The sequence below is a fragment of the Onychostoma macrolepis genome, chromosome 03 (assembly GCF_012432095.1).
Source record: "Onychostoma macrolepis isolate SWU-2019 chromosome 03, ASM1243209v1, whole genome shotgun sequence".
Taxonomy (NCBI): Eukaryota; Metazoa; Chordata; class Actinopteri; order Cypriniformes; family Cyprinidae; genus Onychostoma; species Onychostoma macrolepis.
In genome coordinates, this window is record NC_081157.1 from 53919221 (window position 1) to 53934041 (window position 14821).

General features: G+C 37.9%; 2 protein-coding genes across 2 annotated transcripts in view; both read right to left on the bottom strand.

Moving 5' to 3' along the window:
• LOC131535842 (zinc finger protein 501-like) overlaps positions 1-14821 on the bottom strand; it is a 515807-nt gene that overhangs the window by 59948 nt on the left and 441038 nt on the right. The window lies entirely within an intron of this gene.
• On the bottom strand, positions 6901-13207 carry LOC131536554 (uncharacterized). The gene is made up of 10 exons (XM_058769565.1): positions 12726-13207; positions 12434-12627; positions 11869-12007; positions 11424-11784; positions 11222-11313; positions 11020-11134; positions 10802-10891; positions 8129-8290; positions 7663-7842; positions 6901-7571 (listed from the first exon to the last, which is right to left on the bottom strand). Exons 5-10 carry the CDS (start codon positions 11300-11302, stop codon positions 7366-7368), a joined length of 834 nt encoding a protein of 277 aa, XP_058625548.1. The 5' UTR covers positions 11303-11313; positions 11424-11784; positions 11869-12007; positions 12434-12627; positions 12726-13207; the 3' UTR covers positions 6901-7365.

Below are 14821 nucleotides of genomic sequence, written 5' to 3' on the forward strand. Positions count from 1 at the left end.
TTGGCTTCATCTTAGGAAAAGCAAAATTGACGCCAAAAACCAGCCTACCATACCCGATTAGAACTTTGTGCAGCAGTCTTAGCAGTGGAGGTAGCAGAACTCATTGTTCAAGAGATTGACTTCAAACCGGATGCTATTACCTTCTACTGTGATAGCAAAATTGTACTCGGCTACATCTATAACGAAACTAAACGTTTCTACGTCTATGTCCATAACAGAGTACAGAGAATCAGACAATTTTCAGAACCAAAGCAGTGGCGATACATACCCACAGAGCACAACCCTGCTGACATTGCTTCCAGGTCCATCCATGCATCTCAACTCGTGAAATCTAACTGGTTTACAGGTCCGGCATTCCTGCATAAGCCACATGAAGATGACGTCATTATGACAGACAACTTTGCGCTTGTGGACCCATATTCAGATACAGAAATCAGGCCAATTGTGACAGCTTGTATCACAGGAATGAAGGATAAACAACTCACCTCGGACAGATTTCAGAGATTCTCCTCTTGGAAATCATTACAAAGAGCCATTGCATCGCTCATCCATGTAGCTTGCTCTTTTAGATCCTCCAATGAATCCAACACATGCAGCGGTTGGCACCTTTGTTCACAAGCACACACTGTAAGTGAGCTGTTAAAAGCTAAGAATGTGATAATCCGCTCTGTGCAAAAGGAGTCGTTCAGCAAGGACATAGAAACACTCTCTAAGGGAGGAAACATAAGCAGCAAAGTTCCACTCTCAAAACTGAATCCTTTCTTAGATGAAGATGGCCTACTCCGAGTCGGAGGCAGATTAAAACTTGCAGATGTAAGCTACCCTGAAAAAAACCCAGTCATCTTACCTGGCAAGCATCACGTTTCTGCGTTACTCATAAGGCACTACCATGAACGTGTGGAGCACCAAGGCCGCATATTCACAGAGGGGGCCATTCGTGCTGCTGGATTATGGCTTATTGGAGGCAAGAGATGCATAAGCAGTATTCTTCATGCATGTGTAACCTGCCGTAAACTTCGTGGTAAACTAGAAATGCAGAAAATGTCAGACTTGCCACCAGAACGACTTAGTGTGTCACCACCCTTTACTTACACTGGCTTAGATGTCTTTGGCCCTTGGACTGTGGTAGCTCGCCGCACAAGAGGAGGTCAAGCTCTCAGTAAACGCTGGGCAGTGCTTTTTACCTGCATGAGCACCCGTGCGGTTCACATTGAAGTCATTATGTCTATGGACTCTTCAAGTTGTATCAATGCACTTCGCAGGTTTTTCGCGATCCGTGGCCCTGCAAAACAACTGCAATCTGACTGTGGAACCAACTTCATTGGTGCTTCCAACGAGCTTGAATTCCACAAAGTAGTTCAAGAAACAAAGGTGCAAAGATACATCAATAACGAAGGATGCACATGGGCTTTCAACCCACCACACTCCTCCCATATGGGAGGTGCATGGGAGAATGATTGGTCTGGCTCGTAGAATTCTTGACTCAATGCTGATGCGGGAAGGACACTCTAACCTCTCTGATGAAGTGCTTAGTACACTTATGGCGGAAGTGACAGCAATTATCAACAGTAGACCTCTAGTACCTGTTTCTATGGATGCAGAATCACCCCTGGTACTTACCCCAGCGATGCTCTTAACACAAAAAGCAGGTTCTCCACCTCCGACAGGAAACTTCTCCGAAAAGGACATCTACAAACGCCAATGGCGGCAAGTACAGAGCCTAGCCAACCAATTCTGGTGTCGCTGGAAACAGGAATATCTGCAAACCCTGCAAGTTCGTCACAAATGGCAGGAGCCATACCCAAACATCCAGGAAGGTGACATAGTACTACTAAAGGACAATCAAGTAGCCCGAAATGAATGGCCCATGGCACTTGTCACAAGTGTTTTCCCTGGTCAAGATGGAAAGGTTCGGAAGGTTGAACTTAAGGTGACTAAAGAAGGGTCCAGCAAAACTTTCCTGAGGCCTATATCTGAAGTCATTCTCCTGCTTGGAAAATAAGAAAACAGTTTAAACAGTTGGTTATAGATGACATCTTTATAGATGTCAGGCGGGGAGTGTTATGTTCTTTGGATTAAGTGTTTTCGGTTTCTTACTGGGGACTCTAATTTTGAAAATTACCTGACTAAGCAAGGGAGCAGCCATTTTTGGTTCAGTTTGCTCAACTCTCTCAGACTGTAAGCTCCATGTGACTGCTGCTTCAGTTTTCTTTAATGTTCATGCCTTCGAAAGCATTGTCAGTAAGTAATTTTTGTAAAATGTGTAAATTGAGGATATTTTCTTTATTTTCTATGCTATATTGGTAATAATTAAGTGTTTTATACACCAATTGCTTAACTGGTAACTCTGCTCTGTTAGCCTGTATATTGTGTATATATTTGACATTCTGTTTACTAAAAGTACTTTATTTGTGTATTGTTTTTGATAGTTTCACTCTCCTTTGAAGCATATTGGAGTAAACATCAGGAGTTTTTCGAAAACTACACCCTGACTCCAGTCTTTATTTGAAGGGAGTTTGGCTTGCTGCTAAATTGTGTTCATACATATGGAAACACACAAGGAGAGCAGTATATTGACCCTCTTGGCATCTTAAAACTAGAATATAAAACAATCAACATTTAATAACCAAAGAGACAAAGGAACTGCCTTATTTAAGTGTTACATTACAAATGTTTGTAATTTGGCCTATTTCAGCATTATCAGTAGGCTAGTGTCAGATATCAACCCAGAGAGCAAGCAGTGTCGGCCCAGATCCGGCCCACATCTGGCCCGCTTGGATTTCACGCGGGCCAGATGTGGGCCGGATCTGGGCCAACACTATGATGCTGTCAGGGAACACTTCATGTGTGTTTCATATTTTCAAACGCGATACAGCACGAGATATCGTTAATATCGATGTAGTTTATTTTGCATTTACATAAATAAATTTAATTTATGTAAATAAATTACTAGACATTTCTGCCCTTGAGCCGCCAATTCGTTTTAATGACCTGTGTGTCAGCTGTTGCAGTGCATTGTGGGATTTGTAGTATGAGTGAGTGGTGGGAGTGCGATTTACCGCGGGCTATTAATAATAGATGTATGAAATTATCCGGCCACGGAAAAAATATCGATATATGACTTTTAGTCCATATCGCACAGCCCTACTACAGATTCAATGCAACAATTACCCATACTCCATAGTTTCATATAGCTCCAAGTTGATTTCTGTTTTCATCTAACGTTAGGTGTGTGTGTGTGTGTGTGTGTGTGTGTGTGTATGATTTTACCACTTTTCTCACTGTAGCTCCTATCTCATTTTGATTCTGCTGCAGTGACGTGAATTTGGAATCAATAAAGTTTATCATATCATTCTGACCTCGATTAGCACATTGCCGTCAACTGCAGCTAACGTTAAATGCGGTGGCTAATATAACGTTAATGCTGGATAAACCCCTATGTCATTGCACACATCCCTATAAATTCATGGTGATAAATAATTAACGAATGATGGCGTAGACAGTGCTAACTAACTAAATTATTTAGGTTCCGTTAGCATATGTTGATATCACTATGTATTCATTACAATCAATCACCTCTCGCAGCTACGTTGCCCACACGTGAAAACGTGATGCCACTTTTGTGACTCTGTTACATTTAATCCTTGTATTGTGTTCGGGTCTGTTGGACCCGTTTTCATTTTTTGTCAAAAAAGAAAAATGATACGATTAATTATTTGTTCAAACTCAGACACTTTGGCCTTGGCTCATTTTCTATTTATTTAATCATTTAGCTGACGCTTTTGTCCAAAGCGACTTACAAATAAATACAATATTTACAATAGAAAATATATCTGAACACATTTTCATTGATCACACACTGTACACCACATTTATATTACACACAGGATGTTCGGGTCCACTGGACTAATAAAAGACCCGGGTCTAATAAAAGTGTGGAAATTGTAGGTCCTGTGTCCCTTTACTCTGTCCCCCTCCTGTCAGGGCCTGCTGTTAGTGTGTGTGTGTGTGTGTGTGTGTGTGTGTTTGTATATGGTTTATGAGGACACAAATGTGCATAATGACATGGGTATTACAACGAAAACATGGTTTATGAGGACATCTGTGTCCTCATAAACCAAACGGCTTTAAAAAAAAAAAAACATACTAAATGGTGTTTTTTGAAAAAAAAACAATTTGAAAAGTTTGCTGTGATTGGTAGGTTTAGGGTTAGGCTTAGTGTAGGGGGATAGATACAGTTTGTACATTAGAAAAACCATTACACCTATGGAGAGTCCCCGTAAACCATATATCCGAGTGTGTGTGTGTGTGTGTGTGTGTGTGTAGCAAGCCGTTTTGATTTTTTTTTTCATTCTCAGGATATGCATTCTTGATATCAACAATTCAATTTCCACTAGTAACAATGTTAATTCTTTATATCAACAATTACATTATCACTAGTTAAAATGCTAACTCTTGATATCTGTAATTGTATTTTCACTAAATGTCACCATAGGCTGCCATTCAAATGTAATTGTTGATATCAAGAATTGATTTCTTACTAGTTGAAATTCTGATTTCACATATCAGAAATACAATTCTTACTAGTAAAACCCTTTATTTTTGATATCAGTAATCCCCTGGATACTAGTACAGACGTCTATTCTTGATATCAACAATTTAATTGTCACTAGTGGCAATGTTCATTTCTGATATCATGAATGTGATTGTTACTAGTAAGAAAAGCCATTTTAAATATCAGAAATTATATTGATATCAGAAATGCATTTTCAGATATCAGAAATAACAAATGTAGCATGTTGAAATACATTTACTGATATCAAGAATTAACATTTTAACTAGTGAAAATTTAAATACGGCTTGCCTATTGCCATTCCCAGGATATAAATTATTGATATCAAAAATTAACATTGTTACTAGTGAAAATCTAATTGTTGATATCAAGAATAAACATTTAAACTAGTGAAAACTGAATTGTTGATATCAGGAATTCATATCCTGAGAATGAAAAAAAGTCAAAACGGCTTGCCTAGTGTGTGCGTGTGTGTGTGTGCATGAGTGTGTGCGTGCGTGTGATAAAGAGAGATTGTGTGTAAGTGTGAGAGAGTTATATACTAGTCAACCATGCCATCCAATAAAGCACTGCACACACTTTTTGTTGTCTACTTAAATCTAACTATCACATTAGATGCATTGTGTAGCCTATTTGCTGTGGCAGATATAAATGATTTGCATGACTGTGTTAGGTCATCCTGGCATAAAACCCTCTAAAATCATAAAGATAAAAAAATTGTCAAACAATCCTCATTTTGATCATTATTTACACACACACACTTGAAGCCCTCAAAGTCCTCTCTGAACCAGAGCCTGTTAGGGCACATTTCCAAAATGTGCAAAAAATAAAACTTTGTCATAGAGCTTAACTAAATCACTGGAAAGGTCTTGACCTGGAGAGTAACATATATCAATCTGAAGGTTCTATATTATTCCTGCTTTGAGATATTGACCTTTGAACCTTAACCACAGGGCATATTTGAAGGCTTTTAATTATGGGACAAAAAGGGTTATATACATGAGACCAACTGTTATAGAAAGGTGTTGACATGGGTTATAAGTTCAGCATAGTCACCAAGGAGTGTGGTGGGGGGGATGGGGGGCTATGGTGTAAAAATACAAATTCCCCATTGAACAAGACGATATTTAAAGTCTGATGCCAAAAATGTGTTTGACATCCCCTCAACCCCCTGGAATGCCACCAATTAAGAATTTACAACTTCCAATTTTAGGGAAAACCCTGAGTTTTAATAAAAACTACAACTCCCTAGACCCCTCTTCAGTACTTGTGTAGACATCAGCACCCCAGTTGTAGTTCCTCCGTTTTAGGGTCGTGCTAGGGTTGTGAAAACATATATCTACTCAAAATAGCAAATATCACAAACTGTCTAATGAATAATTATACTGCATGTATATGATCTATGCTAAGAAAATACAAAAATGTTTGTTTAATGACGATTGTTTAACTAAAACATGAGACCAGTGCGCCAACTGCTCTGCTCACGTGACGCAAAGCGGACTGTCCTCATCTCCATAGTAATGGCCACGGCCAATGTTGCTACTTCCGCTATCAAAAATGTAAAAAAAAAACCACACAAATTTATTTTTCATAACTGAAGGCATGATTATTAAAACCGTCATATTTTACGTCAATCTACTGTAGTGCTGCGTTATAAAACACAAATATATTTAAGACAAGAGATATTTCATTTTCCACTTAATGTTCGCCGTTTTTGTTTTCCCAACAGGGACCTCGAGAGTCACATGATTGAGACACAAAATAAAACATTTAAAAAATTTAACAATCACACAGTTTGCGAAAGAATTGACCCCTCCGACACTATCTTTTTAACATCGGGCTTGACAGCTGTCTGCCTTAAGCGCCTGCAGTCCTAGCCTGGATGACGTCAATCAGTTCGCTGTGATTGGCCGCCTCGTCCAGCGGTAATCACCTTCCCCACGTGAGCAGTTGACAGCCTCATAAATATGAAGCCTAAAATATAAATTTCGCCCTAGTGGCTTGCTATCGTACAGGTAATATGAGTGAGTTAACACTGACAAAGGCTAAATAATATATAATAATATAATTAATATAATAATATATGTCTATTAATATATTACTTATAGGATACAATATTCATTTTCATTTTACAAGAGCGTCTGGCCCTGATAGTGTCTGCCGAGAAATGTTTTGGCCGTCGGACAAGTGTAGTTGATGACCACTGCCTTAGAATATAGGCCTAATACTACAGACTTACTTGAAAGGAACTCACACAATGGGATAAAACAGTAAACTGACTTAAATGAAAACTATTCATGAATCAAACAAAAGAGACATGACTATAGTTGAAACAACAGTTCACTTTACTGGGTGAAATTAATAAAGTAGGCTTTCTAGAGCTAAGAGACTATGCCCTGTTCAAAATAAAGACTATTTTTTCAGATAGGTAGGGGTGTGTGTGTGTGTGCGCGCGCGTACGTGTGTGAGACTGTGTGAACGAGAGAGTGAGAGTGTGTGTGAGAGTGTGCGTGTGTGAGAGTGTGTGTGTGTGTGTGCGCGTGTGTGAGTGTGTGTGCGCGTGTGTGAGTGTGTGTGCGTGTGAGTGAGTGAAAGTATTAATATACTAACATGTGGAAACATAAGCTGGAATAGCACACTGTTGGAGAGAGTAACAATACAATAGGTAATGTAAACAACAGTAGGTACAATATATACAAACAAGCACAGACAAGTTATTACAGCACTGACGTTTGGGTTCAACACAATGTGACGACATCTTCTTAGAGTCATACACATCATCTCTCTAATAACTACTCTCCCAGTTCCTCATCAGTTGAGGAAGTATTCTCTGAGTCTTCCTCTTCAGAAAAGTCATCTAAGGGCAATGTTTGCAGTCCAAGAATACTTTTGTATGTTGTGCGTGCTGTAGCCAGTTGTGCTTCAACTTCACACAATCTTCTCTTCAGCACACAGAGTAGTCCCTCACGTCCTTTCTCCATTAAGCCCTCTGTACTGCCTGAGAATGTGACATTAAAATATAAAGAAATGAGCCAATGGTTACCAGAGAAGCAAATTGAAGAAAAAGTCTAACTATTTATTGTCTTTACATTTCCCATTGGTGTCTCCAGTGAGCTGAAAGGTAAACTCTTCAATCAGTCCAGCAACACTCCTCATGTACTCCATGTGCTGCTTGACTTCGCGAACCACAATAAATTCTTCTTCTTTCAGTCTAGCCAGCAGCATTACCTTGTCAAAAAATTTTTTTTTCCGCTCCATATCACCATGACCTGCAATACATTACATCAAAGTGTTATCTTATAACCTCCTATAAAAATATTGGGACAGAAGATATTTTGCATGCTGTACTACTACAATAGAGAAATAAACCCTGACAGGATGAGACAGAACATCAGCGCTTCGCGAAGGGGTTCGATCACATCCATTTACAAATTACTGCATTCTTTTTTTTGCATATTGCCCAGTGTCTTAACATTTTTTTTTACATCGGATTCCATATTTACTTCAAGATGTGTGCATCAAACAATTTGTATTCAGTGCAGAGGAAGTACTTACATTCCCATGGCCAGGAGTAGTTGTCCACATCCAGGAGTTCATTGGGAGGAGGCAGTTTTTCAACTTCCCCAACAGTAGCATTGTGGTCATTGATGGCAACTTCCAAGGCTTTCTTCTCAACAGCAATCTTTCTTCTCAGTTGATGCCTTCGCTTGTTCCCACCTACAATGAGAAACACAAAATGAGTGTGCATTCACACGATGACTACACAAAAGCACCATACAGAATAAGACTTCCCAATATGTGTGTATGTGTTATGATTATTGTGACAGATGTTGTGTGATCATTTTTGCATCACAAGTTTCATAATCATTTGAAAAATTGTGAAAAAACTTTGATGAGTTGAGATGAGTTGAATACGGAGTTGTTCAGGACAAATAGTTTCACAAATGAGGAAAATAAATCCACCTTTATTTAAACATGTATCTCTCAGTTAGACACTGCCTTGTTTTTGCTGCTGCAAGTTTGTTACCGTTATTTAAATTTTTAGATTTATTTCTGGCAGATCAAATTTGTTATAGTCACTTAATTTTATAACGGGATAAAGTTGGTTTTAGTTTCGATATCCGCTGGATATCCGCTTGTTGTTGTTTAGGGACCGTCTGCAAATTCCAGCCACGGTGTGAAACAAAAGCTAGCGGCCGACCCGACTTACTGAATATGAGCTACAACATTTTGGAATGTGAAAAAAATAAAAAAATAAATAATAATAAAAACATTTTGGTGAATTACAACGTATACATAGAGGTAATGGAGGTAAAGTAATTGAGAATGGTCCCTTAAGTCGTGATGTAAGGTGATGGAAAAACTACTTGCACAGTATGATATATTTCATGCAGTTGTGTATTTATGTTATCTCAAAAGTTCCCAAGGATTTGTAAATCCAGAGGATTTCCAGTTTTAAATAATGGCTCGTCCCTGGTTATTGTCGCCTATCGGTGACGTAATATCCACACTATCCTCAGTTTCCACTTGTAGAAACCATGGCAACACACGGACACAAATACTGCTGTACAGATTAAATAAATCCATTACGACTGTTGCGAATAAAGTGTTTACCGCAGCATTACATTTTAGATCTGCACAATGTTGCGCTATGATTTTAAGCATTTTTACAGCGTTGCTCATTTTAACCAATCACACACGAGTCTGTTGAACTTATGAATTCAGTGGCCAATCAGAGGCATTCAGATGAGTTTTTTTGTTCACTGCAGGCACTCGCTGACTGAATTCAGGAGCACATGTTCAAGCTCAGTGAAGCTCCTCCCACAGTAATTCACTAATAAATGCTGGAATATTCCCATCAGTTTACGAGTGAAGACGAGCATCAGAGCATCAGGAAGAGCTGAAATCTGCAGAGACTGAGTTTATTAAAGAGGACAGAGAGAAGATGAGAGATCCAGAACCCTGCAGAATCAAACACACTGAAGATACTGAACAACAAACAGGTTGCTGTTTATTCTTCTCTCTTTATTAATAGTGCTGATGGTTATAACGCTTCAAGCAGATTTAGATTTTGGTTTGTTGTAACAGGAAATGATGGCCTTACGTTTCTGTAGCCTATGTATATGATATGAGGATAGTTTTACTCAAATGAAATGGTCAAATGCTCATGAAGTGACTCTCAGAGCAGTTCTGGGGATGTTGTTCATGTGTTTATGTCCCCATTTAGTGAGACGGCAGATGCTGAAAACACAGCGGCCGTCACGCGCACTTCAGTATGTGTGTAGTAAACGAAACCACATGTCTGCACCATTCATTAACACAGAGACATGCAGGATTCATATTTTTGCGGCTTAATATTTACAGATATTAGTCCATATCACGACTCGATTTAAAGGGTCATTTAAAGCAGAGGTGTTTGTGTTGCACGTCATAGAAGACCATGTTAGCATCCGTTAATTTTAACTGTTGGAGAAAACTGGTTAATTTTAAGCTTTTTTTGTGCTATTTTCATCTACATCGTGTTGACATTTTTTTTCAGAATCTATTTTAAACAATCTTTTTTTTTTTTTTTTAAATAGAGGACAAAATGGGTAGGTCAGGACATCTCTGCACTATGCAGAAATATTGGAAATATTTGGATATTGCACTCAACCTTATTATGATTTTGACAGTTTTTCTGTATGCTGCCCTGACCTATAGTAAACCTACTTCAAAAGATGTTTTTTTTTTTTTTTTTTTAAATAAAAGGCTTTGCTATTTTTACTATGTATAAATCAGTAGTGAATTCATTTTTTCACAAATCTGCATTACTAGCGGCCTTTACATTACTGTGACTGCAGTTGTATCTGATCAAATGCACATTCTTATTCTTTAGCTTGGATTAAACTAATTAATTTTACTTTGTTGGAACAGCAGCTACGCTAATGATGTCTCTATTTGTTTCTCTGTTTTAATTAATATTAATATAATATTAATATAATAACAAATATTGCTACTTACTATGCAATCACATTATAATTGCTGTTAATAGTGTTCATGTAGTGTCTTGTATTAATTTTTCTGAAAATTCCTGTCATATGCACATAAACTGACAGTCACCACTTATAAGCTACAGTACTACTAAATATTGTAGAAACTTAATTTTCTGTAAAGTTGCTTTGCAATGATTTGTATCGTAAAAAGCACTATACAAATAAACTTGAATTGAATTGAATTTTCTGCTCTCACCAGACTGACGATACAGCTGAAATTTTCGCTGTTTGATACCCAAATATAGCCCCTCGATGGTCCTCTGCAGGTCATTTTGGATTGTTGCTCCTTTGGACGACAACAAACAAATTAATTAATGCCAATTTCAGTTTACAATCAGCCTCTTTTCAGATCCCCTTACAAGAGCAGAGCCAATGATTCTTAAAATATCCCATCAAATAATTTTTTCAAAGTACCTGAGGTCCACTGCTGAACATCAGACACCCACTGCTGGACTGTGTCTTGCTGTAGAGATAACTCAGCTGTGAGTTTCTCCAAGTCCTTTGTTGCCTCTGCAATCCTTTGTACAGTCTGTCCGAAAGAAATATCAGTGTTAACAAATGCTGAGACACAATTTAAAAACAAAAATGTTATTATACATATTTTCCTAGTTAGTACCTTGATGTATCTTTTGGCCAGTGTCCGGTCAAGGTTTTCTGCCTTTCGCTTGTTCCAGCCACTTGCCTGGATTGTTAGCATGTCTGTGCGAACTTGACACACAATGTAAGTGCATTAATTTAGGTTCACAGTGAGGACCACAGGTCAGATACTACATTGATCATTCTCTAATATTGTCACATAAACCTGGAAATAATCATACACTTAATTAACAGCAGCCTTGTGTCCACAATGATGGCAAACCCCCTCCTTGGGCTTCTCAGATGACAACATATTGTTCACCATAAAGGGCCTCATTACTGTCCAATTCTCCAGAGAGGTAGTTTGCCTGTTCCTCCAGTCTGAGGGGAAAGGTTGTTCAGCACCACTTCCCAAGAGGTCTCGGACATCTTGAATGAGGGAGTCTGAAAATGAAGAAGGCAATGGTAAATCTGGGCAGTTACCACATAACAAATGAGGAAACAAGTATTAAGGGAAAAAAACAAAATTTTCGATGATCACAGTGTCTTCAGTTGTGCTGGTAGATGGAGCACAGGACACACTTTTAACGCTTGCTGAAGAAACTGCAAAAATATAAATATCCATTTAGAACTTGCTTAATGAATAATGAATGCAAGTAATGATGAAAAAACAAACAAAAAACCAACCAGAAGCTGAATCTCGCTTTCGTTTCTCCCCAGCTCTACATCTTTTTGGCAAAGGTTGACCATTTTTGTCCTCATCAAGCCAAACACACAGCTTTGTGGATTGTTTTGACCCCCCTTTAGTTTGTCCATGCTGATCCACCTAAATAAACAATTGAGCCACAGAATAAACCACCACCCACCAAGGTTATCGCCACCTATAAACATCTCATTATAAAACCAATGTTATAATATTACATTGTAAAAATTCAGTCTAACATTTGTGGTCCTGTACTGTACTGACAGATCTAGAAAACCCGTTCTACATTAAAAAATAGAAAAGAAAGTGAAACATTTTGACAGAATATTGAATTAAACGTGTGAACTCAGCTCAGCACTATAAATATTTATTTATTTATTTTAAAAGACATTGAACCAGGTACTGTATAGTTGCACTTTGTTTGGAGTGTTGCGGTTTTGCACCTTGATACTTCTTCCCTGCTATACCTCAGAGTCTATTATGGTCTTAGACCTTGTAATTAGCATGTAATTAGTGTGCTTTTTCCACCACTGAGATAATGTTATTTACCTTGCACTCATCCAGGAACGCATCAACCAGGAATATGGCATCTTGGGGGTCAAGGTGATTCATTTTCAGCTTGGTCAAGTTATTTTTCCACGCTTCCTTTTCCTCCTTGTTTAACTTTTCCTGCTTCTTTTCCCTCGTTTCTTCTTTTTCTTCTACTTCTTCTTCTTCTTCGTGGGGCCTTGACGTGTCAACACCTAACACCCATCAATGAGATCGCACCACACAGGAAGTTAAATGCACGGAGGTTCCGGTAGATGTCAAAATTAAAAACAGCGGACTGATCATAACTAACTTTGTCAACATTAGTTTCTCCCGCTGCCATGGATTAATGTGTTGATCAGCAAATCAACCTCAGACGCAACGCATATAGTGGGCGAGGGTTTGATCCGTCAGACGGAGCGAAATCATCCATCCATCCATCCATCCACCGATAGCAGCGTCCATAGCAACCAAAACGTTGCAGTTTCACATTATTCTGGCGAGATCTGAAAAATCTTCACAACAACGAGCAAGCGAGTGATTGTGTACATTCACTGAGTGAATATTATGAAAATAAAATATATATTTCTCGCTAGAAATGTAATCAAAACTTATTTTTATGCAGAAACTAACTCAAAATATTGATTTTTTCACAAAAAATGAGAGAAATGTCCGCCATGTTTTTTGTTCTCACGGCCGGAATCTTGAAAGTCACGTGACTTGGACGTAAAACAATAGGAAAAGAATAGGCAAAAAAAACGTAACAGTCATACAATTCAAGGGCCGTTATTGTAACCCCTCTACGTTTTGCACTTTGGACCAACGTAGTCAGGGTACGTTTTTATATGAGACTGGGTTGTCTGTGGAGAATCATCACTCTTGTGGTGTAGTGATAATACTACTTGCTTTCCGTTTCTATACAAGTCTAATGCTGTTCCATGCTTAGTTCCACAATGGTAGAAGAAACTGACATAGTAAACTCCTCGTACCGGTGCTGTGAAAATCCCTGTTAAAGAGTGAGACAGTTCTCCATTTAACAGCTGTAGACATGAATTATACAAGTGTGTTGATATTATTTTCAGCAGTATGTTTCAACAATACCTGTGGCCTGGTTGTAGGCGTCACCAACATTAATGAAGACATTCTTGTAAACCAGTGTTAATTCTGCTGAAACCGGTCCAGTGAAACCATTTGATCCTAATGAAGCTGAAAACGCCACCTTTGGCCTGTCTAAAGAGAACATATACCTTCTTAAAATTGTTGAAATTTGGCTCAGTAGCAATGCAGACAAATGGTACATAACAGTTTTTGAAACACTTTTTAAATTGTTATCATTATTATATAAAACAGATCATTGGGCTGCGTTTTAAAGGAAAATACTCTTTCAGTCTTTCTACTTTAAAATTTCACATTTAATTCAATGTGATGCATGCCATTTCTTTGAAAAAGTTTCACCAATTTCACCAATAATTACAAAATAAATCCTACACCGATTGTTTTTCAGTGTATATGACACTACAGCACATCTTCAAAAACACTATAGTCTCACCTTGGTATTCCTTTTTGATTTCCTCAATCCGAGCTTCACTGTTATCAAGTCTGATTTCCAGAGCTTTCAGTTGCTTCTCTGCGGCTCCAAGTTCCTTCAGTACGTCTGTGCATATTTTCAAAGGACAAGTCAGCGGTGTGTTTTCATCTGTTGCGATGGTCAAACCTGAATCGAATATAAGACATTTGTATAGGAGCAAAAGAACTGCTATTGTTAGCCTCATTCTTAATGCTTTAGCTGAAGCGACTGCTATATGTGGATGCTTTTATCAGAATGTTATAAATAGGATGCTTCTTCACACGTGATGGACAATTTAGCCAATGACAGAAAGAAGAAAAAGAAAAAAAAACAGCATATGACTGTTTCTGAAAAAACTACTTTTGTGCTACCTTAATGTTTTACAAACTGATTCAATATTGACAGATTAAAGCTGTACATGTTTTCCTTGGCAGCTTTGATTTATACAAAACACTGAACTTTGGACTTAATAACAGTACAAACTATACAAGACTAGACATTCCTTCCATTATGTTTGAGACAGGTTTTTTTTTTTTTTTTTTTTGCTGCATTCTCTGTACTTCAAAAAGTTTAAAAGTAATAAAAAGTATATAAAAAGTAGTACAAACAAGTAGTTTGTTTTTTAGTACCGACTTGGTACCGAAGTACCGGGTCTTTTGACATCACTAGTACAAAGAAATACAAAGTCATAAAACATTCTTAGGTTTTATTAAAGGGTATTAAAGGGTATTTCCATAGATTTTTGTCTCAACAACTTCAGTACATAATACCCCCTTTTACTTTCAGAAATCACAGTATATAATATTATATATGATATTCTAAAAACATTAAAAGTAAACTAG

What these genes read in the sequence shown, in the direction of transcription:
- LOC131536554 (XM_058769565.1), bottom strand. Translation starts at nt 11,302, where the DNA reads ATGCTAACAATCCAGGCAAGTGGCTGGAACAAGCGAAAGGCAGAAAAC. An exon ending in CTACTCCTGGCCATGGGAAT is followed by an intron (nt 7,843 to 8,128) that starts GTAAGTACTTCC and finishes AATGTATTGCAG; the next exon opens with GTCATGGTGATATGGAGCGG. An exon ending in TGGAGACACCAATGGGAAAT is followed by an intron (nt 7,572 to 7,662) that starts GTAAAGACAATA and finishes TCACATTCTCAG; the next exon opens with GCAGTACAGAGGGCTTAATG.